Source organism: Crinia signifera, chromosome 2, assembly GCF_055691185.1.
Source record: "Crinia signifera chromosome 2, ASM5569118v1, whole genome shotgun sequence".
In the NCBI taxonomy this organism is placed as follows: Eukaryota; Metazoa; Chordata; class Amphibia; order Anura; family Myobatrachidae; genus Crinia; species Crinia signifera.
The window spans coordinates 230,454,987-230,473,120 of record NC_139218.1 but is presented as its reverse complement, the minus strand read 5'-3'; the positions used below and the strand labels follow the sequence as shown (position 1 = coordinate 230,473,120).

General features: G+C 41.7%; 1 protein-coding gene across 1 annotated transcript in view; it reads left to right on the top strand.

The window, feature by feature from the left end:
* Positions 1 to 18,134, top strand: part of VPS53 (VPS53 subunit of GARP complex) — a 210,452-nt gene that overhangs the window by 59,238 nt on the left and 133,080 nt on the right. Inside the window, exons 5-7 of the mRNA XM_083173988.1 lie at positions 1,119 to 1,205; positions 3,100 to 3,215; positions 17,851 to 17,970. Of these exons, the coding sequence (XP_083030114.1) occupies positions 1,119 to 1,205; positions 3,100 to 3,215; positions 17,851 to 17,970 (323 nt within the window). The remainder of the gene's footprint in view (positions 1 to 1,118; positions 1,206 to 3,099; positions 3,216 to 17,850; positions 17,971 to 18,134) is intronic.

Here is an 18,134-nt window from a genome sequence, read left to right as displayed (position 1 = left end):
ACCCCATCAGACAATAAAAATAATTATAGGACCCCAGCAAGTTACTGCAGAAGGTCCTCACATCACATCACATGTGTAGTCAGTAGACAGCACATACATGGCAGCATTGTGGAGGCACAGAGTGATGGGAGGAATCTAAATAACAGACAATTTAACAGATTTTCAGACTCCTTGAATCACTGACTGAGATTAGAAAGGTCATCAGCCGGATGGTCAGCAACATGGAGTCGCGACCCCACGATGAGAAGGTCGGGACCCACTTTGGGGTCAGGACCCACAGTTTGAGAACCACTGCACTAATGCAATGTGACTAGGCTGGTCCTAAACATAGAAATGAGCAAGTGGGGGGAAAAAAAGGAAATTATGATGTCATCTCCAAGCGCCGGTTCAGGAACCGCCTCCATCAGGGGGGTTGGTGTGCAGGTGAAATTTGCTGGTGAAAAAGGTAACAAACGCTGAGTTGCACCCGGGTTGAAGCTGGGTCCAAAAATCCGGGTGCGACCCGGCGTTTTGGTGTAAAATGGGTATAAGTGATTGCCCATTTAAACCAAGTTTGCATTCGGGCAGCATCCCGTAGGGGTACCAAACTCGGCGACATTAGTTCCCGCCCATTGGTCCTAATAAAATCTGTCATTATGATGTATATATTTTGGCAATTCAAGTTTTCTACTTTTTATTAAATGCACTAAAGTCTTTAATGTTTATCTATAATACATTTTAAGAATTGTTAGTTGAGATAAAACATGGTCATCCTTTAAAAGATGATTCTGTTTGTTTGAACATGAAAAGCCAAAATTGCTCATATTTATATAGATACCATTTAGCAGAGTCAGCTGGCAAGTACAAATTGTACCGTCTTTTAAAATGTTTATTTTTATGAAGTATAGATTAAAAAGTGTTTAGAAGTTAAAAAAGAAATTCTATATACACCATTTTCATATGAAAAGTTATATACACTTTAATGTTTATTTACATTTTATATAATGTATGAGTCACATAATTTAAGTGTACTCTGCTTAACGTGAATACATTGTTCTGAATTTGCATAAATAATAAATACTGTCAGCTTTACATAGAATTGATGAATTGCTGAATATCTGTTTTTTTCACTTCCACAGGCTTTGGAAGAGGCTCAGAAAGCTATACAGCAACTCTTCGGCAAGATCAAAGACATCAAGGACAAAGCGGAGAAATCTGAGCAAATGGTAATTCAAATTGACCGAAACAGTATACAGCGTGTGTATGTATATGTGTGTATATATATTATATAGAATCCAAGAGACCAGCACTCAGGTCTTCAGAGGTGAAAGCCACCGTTGCTTGCTCCGGTGCCCTCCATCGAGAGGGGATGAGGCCTCAATGATGTATAGACAGGAAAAATAAGCGTCACTGAGACTGAATGGCAGTGAAAAAGTAAGGATATATAATCCATGTGCAGGAAGGACAACGTTTCGGGGCTCGGGGGCCCTGTCGTCAGGTCAGAGAAAGCACAAACAGAATGCCATACAAACAAGTGAAATATAAAGGTGAGGGTAAGTCACCTTTATATTTCACTTGTTTGTATGGCATTGTGTTTGTGCTTTCTCTGACCTGACGACGGGGCCCTCGAGTCCCGAAACGTTGTCCTTCCTGCACATGGATTAAATATCCTTACTTTTTCACCGCCATCCAGTCTCTGAGTGCCGCTTATTTTTCCTGTGTGTGTGTGTGTGTGTGTATATGTGTATATATATGTGTGTATGTATGTATATATATATATATATATATATATATATATATATATATATATATATATATATATATATATATGATGAGTCACAAAAATAACTGCACTTGGCCGCATTGTCTTATCAACCTTTTCCGCACTAGGTCCCTGTCTCCCCAGTCACTGCTGTGCTGCTTTTTATGTTACCTCAGTTCATTTGTGACTGCAGTGCAAGAAAAAATGGATTCCCCACTTGTTATTGGCATGATTGAACAGTTCAGAACAAATCAAAGATCATAGTAGCAGGAAGCAAAAACCTGTAGCAGGCAGAACATTTTCACCTATCTCCCTTTCCCTCCATTGAGATACCCCTTTCACTTTTCCAGAGAGCACAAAAGAACTCCTCCCTCTCTTCTGCAATGGTGCCCACAGTCTTTCTTTTTTATTTTTTTTTAAATGGATTCGCCCTTGCAGATAGCTATTCCAGCAGAAAATGGAATTAAAACAGCAACATTCACAAAGCAGCAAAATAGCATTGAACAACTTTAAACGTGTTCTTTAACACGTGTCGGTAGTTGGGTAAAGTCTATACATGTAAATGTTTTGTGCATCCATTCTTTTCTGAAGGTATTTTTATAGATACTAAAGTTAAACATTGGTTCATGCTCTTGAACATGTAAAATATGCTTAGAAAAAGTAAATGTGTATTATATTTGTAACAGATGGAAAGGAAAGGAAGTGGTTTGCAGTAATGGATTCAGTATTGAATCCCGGCGGTCGGGATACCGGCGTTCAGAATCCCGACGCCGGAATCCCGACAGCCGAAATGCCGACAAGGGGGGGACGTGGATCGCCCCCCCTTGCGGGCTCGCTGCGCTCGCCTTGCAGCGGGCCCGGTGCCTCGCTACGCTCGGCACACTAATTTATTCTCCTTTCAGGGGTGTCGTGGACACCCACGGAGGGAGAATGTGTCGGCATTTCGGCGGTCGGGATCCCGGCGTTCAGAATCCCGCCGGGATTGTAACTGCATCCCGCAGTAACAAGGTGTTAAATTAACAGGAAAGTGACAATGATTCTAAAATCTTAAGTTGTAAGACATTAGTCAATAATAGTCCATGGTTTTAAAACAGATAAAACTCAGAAAAAGCCCAACCTATAATTTGAATAATGATCTGGCAAAGATACTTTATTGACCTTATTACTGTTGGTGAGCTTTAGGTGCCATATAAAATAAACTACTATCGTATAGTCCTGCATTACCCCAGAGTGTTCTCACATTTTATAATGCATGTCATAATTGGTGAATTCTGATTTGTTATGTTAACTAACTGAGATTTCTAGATTTTCTGCCTCCGATGTTCTACCACTAACCTGCCTTTCATGGTTCCTCCAAGGTGAAAGAAATCACACGGGATATTAAGCAGTTGGATCATGCCAAGCGCCATTTGACCACCTCAATTACAACACTGAACCATCTGCACATGCTTGCTGGAGGAGTTGACTCACTGGAGTAAGCTTTTTAACTATTAATTTAATTTCAGCAGTAGGGTCGTCTCCGCCCCCCACCGTACTACAAGCAGGCATTTTTTTTTCAATCAAGTTTTATTGAAGCATTACAGATCAATATAATAAAAGTACAGTGTGTACAGAAGTAAAAACACAGTTCACTTAAAAGAAGGGGTTTGTCAACGGCAAAAAAAAAAAAAGAATAATAATATACATGACATTTTCACCGTGCAATAGCATTCCATTCAAGAAGTCAATGAACATACAGGAAAGAAAAGAAAATAGAAAGATTATATATAATGAGTCACAAGAGGGGCCTGGGACCAGGCCATTTATTACCTCCACTAGCCACTCCATTCGGAAAATGGGAAATCATTTTTTAAGAAAAGTGAGAACGGGGGAGCTGTAGGGTGTAGCCAAAACTGAAGAATACACTTCTTTGCAGCTGCAGACAGGATGATCAGTTATTTTTCAAACCCTTGCGGGACTCGCATCCCCTCTGGCATAATGCCAAATATTACCCATTCCGAAGTTAAGGGGAAACTAGACACTAAGTGGTGAGTAGCATATTTCCAAATTTGAGCCCAAAACCCCCGAATTATTGGACACTCTCACAAGCAATGGTACAATTCTGCCCTTTGTGAACCACATCGAAGGCATAAATGATCATCAATCTGTCCCATCAAATATCGACGATGAGGTGACAAGTATGTACGGTGTAGTATATTCAAAAACAGCTCTGTGTAAGAGGTTGCAGGGACCAATTTTGCAGAAAGTTCAAATGATTTGAGCAGTATTTTGGTAGTTAGAGAGGGCAAGTGGTCTCTACATTCGCCAACCCATCATATTGAATAGGAGTGCACAGGAAATTGTAATGTACGGAAATTGCCTTGAATGAGGAGTTCTCCCTTTGTAATAGAGAATCCAGGGGGTTTGGTAAAATCAGATAGGGAGAGCTTACAAGCAGGCATTTTAATATAGAAGTGTTATGTCTAAAACACTGAATAAAAAGTGTACTAATAAAATTAGTTTTATGTATTTTAATAGGTCTCTATAAAAGGCTTGTCCTTAAGATTATAGAATTTTAGTGTATGCTTATGGTAATTAAGATGTACAGTCTACAATATACAAAAATGCTGGATACCAGGAGTATTTTGGATATCAGATTTTTTTTTTTTTTAACCCCTTCCTGACAGAGCCAGTTTTTGCGTTCCTGACAGAGCCCTTTTTTTCAAATCTGACATGTATCACTTAAGTGGGGATAACTTTTTTTTGCTTTTACTTATCCCAGTGATTTTGAGATTGTTTTTTCGTGACACATTGTACTTCAAATTAGTGGTAAATTTGGGTCGATACAGTGTGTGTTTTTTTGTGAAAAATACCAAAATGTCGTAAAAAAATGGAAAATTTAGCAATTTGCAAAATGTTAAATTTTCTGCTTGTGAGACAAATAATCATACCACTCAAAATAGTTAATAACTAACATAGACCATATGTCTACTTTATGTTTCCATCATTATTTCAACTTCCTTTTAATTTTTTTGGACACTAGGAGGCTTACAATATGAATAGCAAATTCTCAAATTTTCAAGAAAATTTCAAACACTGATTTTTTTAGGGACCAGTTCAGTTCTGATGTGACTTTGAGGGACTTGTATGTGAGACACCCCCATAAATGATACCATTTCAAAAACTGCACCCCTCACAGTATTCAAAACAGCATTTTGGAAGTTTGTTAACCCTTTAGGTGTTTCACAGGAATTAAAACAAAGTGTAGGTGAAATTTCAAAATTTCATTTTTTTTGCAGATTTGCAATTTTAATACATTTTTCTAAGGAACACAGTACATTTTACTAGAGAAATGTGACTAAAAATTGATTCCCCCAATTCTTTTGTTTTCATAAATATCCTATATGTGGCCCTAGTGTGCACGTTGACCAAACCACAGGCTTCATAATAGAAGGAGCACCTACTTGATTTTGGAGCCTCCTTTTTATGAGATTATTTTTTAGGCACCATGTAGGTTTCTAGGCACCATAAGATGCTAAAATTTAGGAACCCCCCCACAAGTGACCCCATTTTGCAAACTACACCCCTCAGGGAATTCATCTAGGGGTATAGTGTACATTTCAAACCCCCAGGGGTTTCACCAATTGTGGTACAACTGGGCAGTGAAAATGAAAAATTAAATTTTTTACACAAAAATGCAGTTCTGGCTCAAAATTTTTCATTTTCAGAAGGAATGAAGGAGAAAAAGCACCCAAAAATCTGTGCCCCAATTTCTCCCGAGTACGGCAATGCCTCACATGTGACCAAAAAATACCATTTGGGTGCATGGCAGGACTCAGAAAGGAAGGAGTGATTTTTGGATTTTGCAGCTCAGATTCTGGTGGAATGTTGGTGGGTGCTATGTTGCATTAGCAAGACCCCCCAAGCACCAATACAGTGGAACCCCCCTACAAGTGACCCCATTTTGCAAACTACACCCCTCAGGGAATTCATCTAGGGGTATAGTGTACATTTCAAACCCCCAGGGGTTTCACCAATTTTGATACAACTGGGCAGTGAAAATGAAAAATTACATTTTTTTACACAAAAATGCAGTTCTGGCTCAAAATTTTTCATTTTCATAAGGTATGAAGGAGAAAAAGCACCCCAAAATCTGTGCCCCAATTTCTCCCGAGTATGGCAATGCCTCATATGTGACCAAAAAATACCAGTTGGGTGCATGGCAGGACTCAGAAGGGAAGGAGTGATTTTTGGTGGTGGAATGTTGGTGGGTGCTATGTCGCATTAGCAAGACCCCCAAAGCACCAATACAGTGGAACCCCCCCACAAGTGACCCCATTTTGCAAACTACACCCCTCAGGGAATTCATCTAGGGGTATAGTGTACATTTCAAACCCCCAGGGGTTTCACCAATTTTGATACAACTGGGCAGTGAAAATGAAAAATTACATTTTTTTACACAAAAATGCAGTTCTGGCTCAAAATTTTTCATTTTCACAAGGAATGAAGGAGACAAAGCACCCCAAAATCTGTGCCCCAATTTCTCCCGAGTACGGCAATGCCTCACATGTGACCAAAAAATACCATTTGGGTGCATGGCAGGACTCAGAAAGGAAGGAGTGATTTTTGGATTTTGCAGCTCAGATTCTGGTGGAATGTTGGTGGGTGCTATGTTGCATTAGCAAGACCCCCCAAGCACCAATACAGTGGAACCCCCCCACAAGTGACCCCATTTTGCAAACTACACCCCTCAGGGAATTCATCTAGGGGTATAGTGTACATTTCAAACCCCCAGGGGTTTCACCAATTTTGATACAACTGGGCAGTGAAAATGAAAAATTACATTTTTTTACACAAAAATGCAGTTCTGGCTCAAAATTTTTCATTTTCAGAAGGTATGAAGGAGAAAAAGCACCCCAAAATCTGTGCCCCAATTTCTCCCGAGTACGGCAATGCCTCACATGTGACCAAAAAATACCATTTGGGTGCATGGCAGGACTCAGAAGGGAAGGAGTGATTTTTGGATTTTGCAGCTCAGATTCTGGTGGAATTTTGGTGGGTGCTATGTCGCATTAGCAAGACCCCCCAAGCACCAATACAGTGGAACCCCCCCACAAGTGACCCCATTTTGCAAACTACACCCCTCAGGGAATTCATCTAGGGGTATAGTGTACATTTCAAACCCCCAGGGGTTTCACCAATTTTGATACAACTGGGCTGTGCAAATGCAAAATTACATTTTTTACACAAAAATGCAGTTCTGGCTCAAAATTTTTCATTTTCACAAGGAATGAAGGAGACAAAGCACCCCAAAATCTGTGCCCCAATTTCTCCCGAGTACGGCAATGCCTCACATGTGACCAAAAAATACCATTTGGGTGCATGGCAGGACTCAGAAAGGAAGGAGTGATTTTTGGATTTTGCAGCTCAGATTCTGGTGGAATGTTGGTGGGTGCTATGTTGCATTAGCAAGACCCCCCAAGCACCAATACAGTGGAACCCCCCCACAAGTGACCCCATTTTGCAAACTACACCCCTCAGGGAATTCATCTAGGGGTATAGTGTACATTTCAAACCCCCAGGGGTTTCACCAATTTTGATACAACTGGGCAGTGAAAATGAAAAATTACATTTTTTTACACAAAAATGCAGTTCTGGCTCAAAATTTTTCATTTTCATAAGGTATGAAGGAGAAAAAGCACCCCAAAATCTGTGCCCCAATTTCTCCCGAGTATGGCAATGCCTCATATGTGACCAAAAAATACCAGTTGGGTGCATGGCAGGACTCAGAAGGGAAGGAGTGATTTTTGGTGGTGGAATGTTGGTGGGTGCTATGTCGCATTAGCAAGACCCCCAAAGCACCAATACAGTGGAACCCCCCCACAAGTGACCCCATTTTGCAAACTACACCCCTCAGGGAATTCATCTAGGGGTATAGTGTACATTTCAAACCCCCAGGGGTTTCACCAATTTTGATACAACTTGGCAGTGAAAATGAAAAATTACATTTTTTTTACACAAAAATGCAGTTCTGGCTCAAAATTTTTCATTTTCAGAAGGTATGAAGGAGAAAAAGCACCCCAAAATCTGTGCCCCAATTTCTCCCGAGTACGGCAATGCCTCACATGTGACCAAAAATTACCATTTGGGTGCATGGCAGGACTCAGAAGGGAAGGAGTGATTTTTGGATTTTGCAGCTCAGATTCTGGTGGAATTTTGGTGGGTGCTATGTCGCATTAGCAAGACCCCCCAAGCACCAATACAGTGGAACCCCCCCACAAGTGACCCCATTTTGCAAACTACACCCCTCAGGGAATTCATCTAGGGGTATAGTGTACATTTCAAACCCCCAGGGGTTTCACCAATTTTGATACAACTGGGCTGTGCAAATGCAAAATTACATTTTTTACACAAAAATGCAGTTCTGGCTCAAAATTTTTCATTTTCACAAGGAATGAAGGAGACAAAGCACCCCAAAATCTGTGCCCCAATTTCTCCCGAGTACGGCAATGCCTCACATGTGACCAAAAAATACCATTTGGGTGCATGGCAGGACTCAGAAAGGAAGGAGTGATTTTTGGATTTTGCAGCTCAGATTCTGGTGGAATGTTGGTGGGTGCTATGTTGCATTAGCAAGACCCCCCAAGCACCAATACAGTGGAACCCCCCCACAAGTGACCCCATTTTGCAAACTACACCCCTCAGGGAATTCATCTAGGGGTATAGTGTACATTTCAAACCCCCAGGGGTTTCACCAATTTTGATACAACTGGGCAGTGAAAATGAAAAATTACATTTTTTTTACACAAAAATGCAGTTCTGGCTCAAAATTTTTCATTTTCATAAGGTATGATGGAGAAAAAGCACCCCAAAATCTGTGCCCCAATTTCACCCGAGTATGGCAATGCCTCATATGTGACCAAAAAATACCAGTTGGGTGCATGGCAGGACTCAGAAGGGAAGGAGTGATTTTTGGTGGTGGAATGTTGGTGGGTGCTATGTCGCATTAGCAAGACCCCCAAAGCACCAATACAGTGGAACCCCCCCACAAGTGACCCCATTTTGCAAACTACACCCCTCAGGGAATTCATCTAGGGGTATAGTGTACATTTCAAACCCCCAGGGGTTTCACCAATTTTGATACAACTGGGCAGTGAAAATGAAAAATTACATTTTTTTACACAAAAATGCAGTTTTGGCTCAAAATTTTTCATTTTCAGAAGGTATGAAGGAGAAAAAGCACCCCAAAATCTGTGCCCCAATTTCTCCCGAGTACGGCAATGCCTCATGTGTGACCAAAAAGTGGCAGGACTCAGAAGGGAAGGAGTGATATTTGGATTTTGCAGCACAAATTCTGGTGGAATGTTGGTGGGTGCTATGTCGCATTAGCAAGACCCCCAAAGCACCAATACAGTGGAACCCCCCCACAAGTGACCCCATTTTGCAAACTACACACCTCAGGGAATTCATCTAGGGGTATAGTGTACATTTCAAACCCCCAGGGGTTTCACCAATTGTGGTACAACTGGGCAGTGAAAATGAAAAATTACATTTTTTTACACAAAAATGCAGTTCTGGCTCAAAATTTTTCATTTTCATAAGGTATGAAGGAGAAAAAGCACCCCAAAATCTGTGCCCCAATTTCTCCCGAGTATGGCAATGCCTCATATGTGACCAAAAAATACCAGTTGGGTGCATGGCAGGACTCAGAAGGGAAGGAGTGATTTTTGGATTTTGCAGCTCAGATTCTGGTGGAATGTTGGTGGGTGCTATGTGGCATTAGCAAGACCCCCGAAGCACGGTGAAATGATGAACCTAATAATCCATAGATGTGTGGTATATTTTAAAACACTCCTTTATACATAGGCCGGGTTTGTCGGGGCAAGTTTCACAGTGGAAAATAGTTTCCTTTCTTATTCCCTTTTTATAGCAAACTTTGCACCTTTTTTGTGTCCTGCCCTTTCTTGCAGTGGAGGGGATTTCGTTCGGAAAATGCTGCCCTGGTACAATACGGGGGCCAGTACTAGAAGTACTGGGGCCCTCTGCCTGCTGGTTCCCAAATACTAGGCCCTTTATGACTTCCTCTTGAAAGTGCATAAATGTCCCCCTCTGGCCGGTAGAACGGAATAGCACGTAAGCGTTATACAGTGCCATCTGGATGATATACACGGCCAGCTTCTTGTACCAGATTTTTGTTTTCCGCAGGGCACTGTACGGCTTCAGTACCTGATCTGAAAGATCCACTCCGCCCATGTACCTATTGTAATCCAGGATACAATTAGCTTTTGAGGTGTGGGTACTGGTACCTCGTACAGGGACGGAGGTGGTACTGTCTCCGTGAATTGTTGTCAGTATAAGGACATCCCTCTTGTCCTTATATTTGACCAACAACATATTTTCGGTGCATATTCCCCTGCTTTCACCCCTTCTCATTACTTGGGCAATGTGCGTTTTTGGGAGGCCTCTTTGGTTCTTGCGCACAGTACCGCAAGCTGCTGTACCTCTTGAACCAAGGGCCTTAAACAGGGGGATGCTAGTGTAAAAGTTATCCACATAGAGGTGATAACCTTTATCCAGGAAGGGGTGCACTAAATCCCAGACAATTTTTCCACTAACACCTACGAGGGAGGGGGGGCATTCTGGCGGTTCAATTCTTGAATCCTTCCCTTCATATACCCTAAACCTGTGAGTGTACCCTGAGGTGCTTTCACACAGCTTATACATTTTTATGCCATACCTTGCCCTCTTACTGGGAAGGTACTGGCGGAATTTAACCCTTCCTTTAAAATGTATAAGGGACTCGTCTATGCAAATGAATTTATCTGGGATGTACATCTCTTCAAATTTGGCACTGAAATGATCAATGACCGGCCTGACTTTGAATAGCCGGTCAAAGGTGGGATCATCTCTGGGTGGGCACTGTGCATTATCGTTGTAATGCAAAAATTTAAGGATCGTCTCAAATCGAGCCCGGGGCATGGCCATACGGTAAAATGGGGTGCTGTACAGAACATCTGTACTCCAATATTGCCTAATTTCTGGCTTTTTTACTATGCCCATATGAAACACCAGACCCCAAAACGTCATCATCTCTACTGCATCTACAGGGGTCCACCTAGCAAATGATGACGTGGGGTTTTGAGCAATAAACTGCTGGGCATATAAATTAGTTTGGTCCACCATTAAATTTATAAAATCATCAGAGAAAAATAATTTGAAAAAGTCAATTTCTCTGAGACCTGTGGAATCAAATTGGATTCCTGGCATGGCCAAAAACTCAGGAACCTGGGGCTCAAAATTGTCTGGTGGTGGGGTCCATACGAGATCAATTATTGGGGGGTGGGTCTCAGCTGCTCTACGGGGGCATCTTTGAGGGGGTCCCTCATCACCAGAGGAGGAAGAGGAGCTTAAGACGAATCCTTCAAATTCCCCGCTTGCATCACTGGCTGTGTCAGAGTCAGAGGCAAGCATGGCATATGCCTCCTCCGCTGAATACATTTTTCTGGATGACTGGGATGACATTTGGGATGACATTTGGGATGCCATTTTTATTTTTGTGTTACTGGTAGTGAAATGTTTCAACACGTGTATAGTGTAGGGGGGGGGGGTACAAACTTTATTTCAACCCGGGGGGTATGTAGTGTGTAGTGTGTATGTAGTGCAGAAAAAAAAAAATACTTTATACAAAAAAAAAAAATTGAAGGGGTTAAAAAAAAAAAAAAAATTGAAGGGGTTAAAAAAAAAAAATTGAAGGGGTTAAAAAAAAAAAAAAAAAAGGTCCTGCGCCAAAAATTGAGCACAGATGTTGGTCAGTAACGTCCGTCACTGAACAGCGCTCAAAGGCAACAGGAATTTGATCAAAAAAAAAAAAAAATAGATCAACCCTGTGCCGAAAAAGATGATCAGTGATGTACGTCACTGATCAGCGCACAGTGGCCACAGGACACCCACAAAATCACAGTGTGTGTAAAAAAAAAATTAAAAAAAGACCCCACAGCACCCACAAAACAAAAAAAGGTGATCAGTGATGCGACACTGATTACCAGTGAGGGGCAGCAGGTGCACAACCTTTGGTGCAACTGACAGTGCAACTGGCAGGTATATATATAAAAAACAAAAAACCTCTGCACCCCCAAAAAGTTGCTGATCACCTCAGATATAGTGATCAGCACAAAAGGCGGGGGCAGCAGACACAAAATTTAGCACTCTCTGTCACTATCTCTCTCTATCTCTCTATCTCTCACTATCTATCACTCTATGACACTGCAGCAGCAGCACTGACAGTTATATATATGAAAAATAACCCCTGCACCCCCAAAAAGTTGCTGGGGGTGCACAAAAGGGGGGCAGCAGACACAAAATATAGCAGTCTCTATCACTCTCTGTCACTATCTCTCTCTATCTCTCTATCTCTCACTATCTATCACTCTATGACACTGCAGCAGCAGCACTGACAGGTATATATATATATAAAAAAAACCCTGCGCCCCCAAAAAGTTGCTGATCAGTTAATTTATACTGATCAGCACAAAAGGGGGGGCAGCAGTCAGTTATATAAAAAATATATAGCACAATCTGTCACTATCTCTCTATCTCTCTCTCTCTATCTCTCTATCCAATAACTCGCAGCAGCACAACACAGCACAACACAGCACAGGATGTCACAAGAAGAAGCAAGATCCAGGCAGTGATCAGGTAAGTATTTAGCAAGGTTCTGGTCAGTAAATGGCGACAGCTGGGCACGGTGACCGCACTGCACGCTATTCCAGACCGGAATGGCGTCTGCAGTGCAGTCACGTTAGTTTAAACCCCCCTCCATGGCTGTGATTGGTCCGTCGGTCCGACGAACCAATCACGGCCTTTGGGGGCGGGCGGGGTGAGCACCAATCACCTCCGATCCCGTGTCACCGGCGAACGTTATTCGCCGGTGACACAGAAAACGCTGTGAATGGCTGTTCACACTGAACAGCCAATCACAGCGATCGCCGACGGGGGGGCGGCATCGCAGCCCCCCCTGGGCATGCAGGGACATGTCTGCTGTCAGGGACAGCAGACATCGTCCCTCTGTCACTGCGTCTCTAGACGCAGTGACAGTTTGAAGTCATGACGTATATATACGTCATGTGTCGGGAAGTACTTCCCGGCCATGACGTATATATACGTCAAATGTCGGGAAGGGGTTAAATATTGGCTTACCCTAAAGAAATATCTTGGGGATAGGCACTATGGGGGGTATTCAATCCCGGGTCACGACTGTCGATCCGGTCCGACAGCCGTGACCCTGGCCCGTTTTTGATTGACTGCAGATCGCCAGACGTGATTCAATGTCCCAAGTCGCGATTGGCGAAAAGGGGGCGTGTCCACATAAACGGCCGCGGATTGTCGATATATGGCTGCGATCGCGACAAATCATGGCCAAAATGGAATAAACTGGCATGACTGCTTTTAAAGTGGGGCCCATTCTGTCGATCTGCCTCTTCAATGCTGTCGGGAAAGACAGCATTGAATAGGCGGTCGCCGCTATTTGCCCCATCGCAAATTGCGGCCGGGATTGGATACCCCCCTAAGTCTAAATCTAAAATGAATTTGTTTCATATACATCTTATACACAAAGACTGAAGTTAATGGAATACAATATTTGCAGTAAGTTTGTGTACATACAGGAAAATGTATTTGTTTTATATACACCTTATACGCCTAATGACGGAATTCAATTAGCCACATAAAACTTTACTGCACAAAGTTTTGTCTTTTCTATTAATCCAGTTAATGGACATTTTTTTTTAAAATTTACCCTCTTTTTTCTGGGAGCTTGTCCCTATGTTTTTATGGCCACAAAGGTGAATCCGTATCCCTGATCATGCTGGCTATCAGCATCAGTTTTCTACATTTCCGTGTCAGCCAATCCCAGTGGCCGTTCAAAATTTTTACTTAATGTTTCTAAATAAACTTCAACCCTGACCTCTGTCATCACGGCTGTTAGTTTACCACGTCTAATTGAATCTCCCCATAGCATGAAGATAAATTTGTGTGTGATACAAAGTTAGTGACACCTTTGCTTTCTGATAATTTCATGCACACATTCTCAGTCATGCTCCAAAAATCCTGTACTTGTAGATAGTATTTTGCTTTAGGAATAACTTTAAATAGTTGATTATCTAAAGAAATATTTCATATTTACTATAATTAAAATGGGTTTGCCTGTGCTTGCTTAGTATGCAATGCATATTTTACTTAAGTCTAAATGGTCATTAATTCATAAACTGACATTTTCAGATAAGAACTAAAGCATAAAAGGCATGGACCAGTTGTCAGCTAATGTTGCACTGCTGCTGTCACAGTGGGGATCCAGTACTGTACTTTCTATAACCATTCAATCTTCTCCCACCTGATCAAGGCAGTGTATCTAATCTGATTCTATTAATACTAAGAAACTGATAAAAATATTTATCAAACCTTCTAAAGAGACCAAGCAGAGAAGTTAACAGTTATTATTATTTACAGTTTCGTATATATCGCATATTCCGCAGCGCTTTACAGAGAATATTTGAACATTCACATCAGTCCTTGCCCCAGTGGAGCTTACAATCTATATTCCTTACCACATACACACACACACAGACATTCTAGGGTTCATTTAGTTGGAAGCCAATTAACCTACTAGCATATTTTTGGATTGTGGGAGGAAACCGGAGTACCCGTAGGAAACCCACGCAAGCACGGGGAGAATATACAAAATCCGCACAGTTAGGGCCATGGTGGGAATCAAAACCATGACCTCAGTGCTGCAAGGCAGTAATGCTAACCATGACACCATCCTAGCTGTCCAAGACAATAGCTTTCATTCCTAATATTTCAAATCATATTAGCTGGTGACATATCTCCAAACCCAGGTTTTTACCACCTGTCCCACTCAGATTTAACTGGTTCCAGATAAACTCATAAATATTACATGACGCTCACCACCCACAAAGCAACTTAAATGTGCCCTATTGAATGCACGCTCTGTTTGCAACAAATTAACAATCATCCATGACCTCTCTCACAACTTCAACCTTCTGGCTGGTACAGGAACCTGGCTCACACAATCAGACACAGCCTCGCCTGCAGCACTGTCATCTCCACCATCATCCTGGGTGACGTATCACTGTTGACAGTCCACAATCTCTGCATGCTCCCAAACTCCTATCTTTAACCTCCTCTATTAGCCTCTTGCATTGGTCTGATTCCTCTACTCATGAGGAAGGCTGCCTTGACCTTGTTTCTGATTTTACTAACACTCCCTTCCCTCTCACAATCTCATTACCCTTTCGCTCTCCTCCATTCCCCCAAGCTCACTGACCCTGAAATCATGCAAGCTCACTCTAATACTAATGCTATTCATTTTCCACAACTTTCCACTTCTCTGCAACTCTTACCAATTTATACATTTATCTCTCCTGACGCTGTTTCTCACCTGTACCCAAATTCTTGAAACAGCCCTTGATGAAGTGGCTCCAGCTTCCCATTATACCCCACGCAGGCTTAGATGCCAGCCGTGGCACTCCAAAATAACAAGACAACTACAAAATCAGTCACGTAAAGTAGAATACCAGTGGCATAAATCTCGTAATCTGAGTGATTTCCTCACATATAAGACTATCTAGCACGCCTGCTACAATGCTTTGGACACTGCCAAACAAATATAATACCAATCTCTCATATCTTTTCATGCCACCAACCCCAGGCGATTTTTTAACACATTTAAATCTATTCTGTATCCTCCCCCACTGGCTACCATCATACTTTAAAGACAAGATTGATAACATACATCCAAGAGGAAATGGTATGCTCTTCTGCAGCCTCTAACCTACTTACTTCCCCGCCTGAACCCTCTGGCACTTTCTCTTCATTTGAGCCCACAACTGAAAAGGAAGTATCCACACTCTTATCGTCCTACTCCACTACCTCTCGTCGTAATCCTATACCTGCACAAGTCATTAACACTATCTCCTGTGCTTATCCCAAACTTAACTAAAATCTGCAATCTCTTGCTACTGGTACTTTTCCTTCTCTGTTCAAACATGCAGTAATTACTCCCATTCTGAAAAAAAAAACACAATTCTGACCCTAACTCATGTTCTGTCTCTCAGCTCCCATGCCTCTCCAAGCTACTTGAGAGACATGTCTACACTCGCCTCACACACTTTCTTAACCCTCACACCCTATTAGACCCACTTCAGTCAGGCTTTCCTTCCCAATACTTTACTGAGACAGCACTGACTAAAGTGGTGAAGGATCTGGTCACTGCTGAGTCTCAAGGCCATTACTCACCACTCATTCTTCTAGATCTTTCTGCTGCATTTGACACTGTTGATCGCACTCTTCTCATACAAATACTGCACTCCCTAGGTCTTAATGATACAGCACTTTCCTATTTCTCATCTTACCTATCTGATCGCTCTTTCAGTGTTCAGTTCTCTGACTCAACCTCCTCTTCACTACCTCTGTCAGTCGGAGTTCCGCAAGGCTCAGTCTTAGGTCCTCTGCTTTTCTCAATCTATACCTCATCTCTTGGCAAACGTATCAGCTCCTTCGGATTTCATTATCACTTGTATGTGGACAATAATCAAATCTATCAACCCCAGAGTTGTCACCAGTGCTTTTGGGCCGAGTCTCTGAAAACCTCTCTGCCATCTCATCTTGGATGTCTTCTCGCCACCTCAAACTCAATATGTCCAAAAATGTAATTAATTATATTCCCACCAGCCAAGAGCAGTTACCATCCTGATATCTCCATAACTGTTAACAACACGACAATCCAGCCTACCACACAAGCTCGTTACCTAAGGGGGTCATCCTCGACTCTGAACTGTCCTTTGTTCCCCACATTCAATCGGTCTCCAAATCATGTTACAGGCATCTAAAAAACATGTCCAAAATACAACCCTATCTTACACATGAAACTTCTAAATCTCTTATCCATGCACTCATTATATCCCGCATTGATTATTGCAATAGTCTCCTAACTGGTCTTCTGAAGAACAGACTCTCACCACTGCAATCCATTTTAAATGCTGCTGCTAGGCTAATCTTCCTAGCAAGACGATCATCATCTGCTGACCAGCTTTGCCAGTCCCTCCATTGGTTGCCTTTATTTTACCATATTCAATATAAAATACTTCTACTCACATATAAAGCTATTAACCATACTACACCAGCATACTGTATATCTCTTTACTTATCATAAAATATCTCCCAACTCGACCACTCCACTCTGCACAAGATCTGCATCTCTCTTCTGCATGGATCACTAGCTCCCATTCACTATTACAGGACTTTCATAGGGCTGTTCCTACCCTATGGAATGCCCTTCCACGCACAATAAGACTCTCCACTAGCCTCCAAACTTTCAAGTGTTCCCTCAAAACTCACCTCTTCAGGCATGCATATAATATTTCATTTCCACATGTATAACCCTCTGAGGCACTTATGTATTATATAGCTTTCTTTCTGGACTTGCAACTTGGTGGGACTGCTATGTTATTACTGGTGCCTGTTTTTGTGTTTACCTCCTATATCCCTATAGATTATAAGCTTGCAGCAGGGCCCTCCTACCTCCAAGTCTGTTGTTACCCAGTTAGTTTTATCACTGTCTACAATTGTAAAGTGCAACGGATTCTGCTGCGCTATAGAAGAAACTATAAATAAATAAGATTTCTTAACTAAGTAATAGCTGTATTAGCTATGTAATAACTGGAATGTGAATGGTTAGAATTGGCAACATGTTCACTATATAAGGTTTGCGTTGCAGTGACAATATTGCCCTGCCCTTCAATCTGAATTCATCTGAACAGTGCATTTCTGCAAAGCTAGTCCGTCTCAGTTTAGTTGTGGCTGTCCTCTCTCCTAACATGACAACCTGCAACATGGGTGAAAGGTGGATAAACTGTTCAGCTTATTAATAGTCTTTTACTTATGTGTCTGGTAATATTCATCTGTGGCTTTTCTTGATCTTTAATGGCCAATCATGTGAAACTTTTGCAATTGGACTGTTTAAGATTTGATTTTGAAATTTGATGTTATTTGAGTCAGTTTAAAAGTGCATTATTATCTTCTCAATTGTTATTAAAATATGCTTTTTTTTATAGAGCAATGACTAGAAAACGTCAGTATGGGGAAGTGGCCAACCTTCTACAGGGAGTAGTGAATGTATTGGAGCATTTTCAGAAGTACATGGGTATACCACAGATACGCCAGCTTTCAGAAAGGTGAGATATAATAATAAAAAATAATTGTAATAGGTGTTGGTATATACAGCATAATTACAAATTAGCTCACAATGGGGCAGATGTATTAAGCCTGATGAATAGATAAAGTGGTTAAAAGGTGGAGATAAAGTGGAAGGAGATAATGCACCAGCCAATTAGCTGTG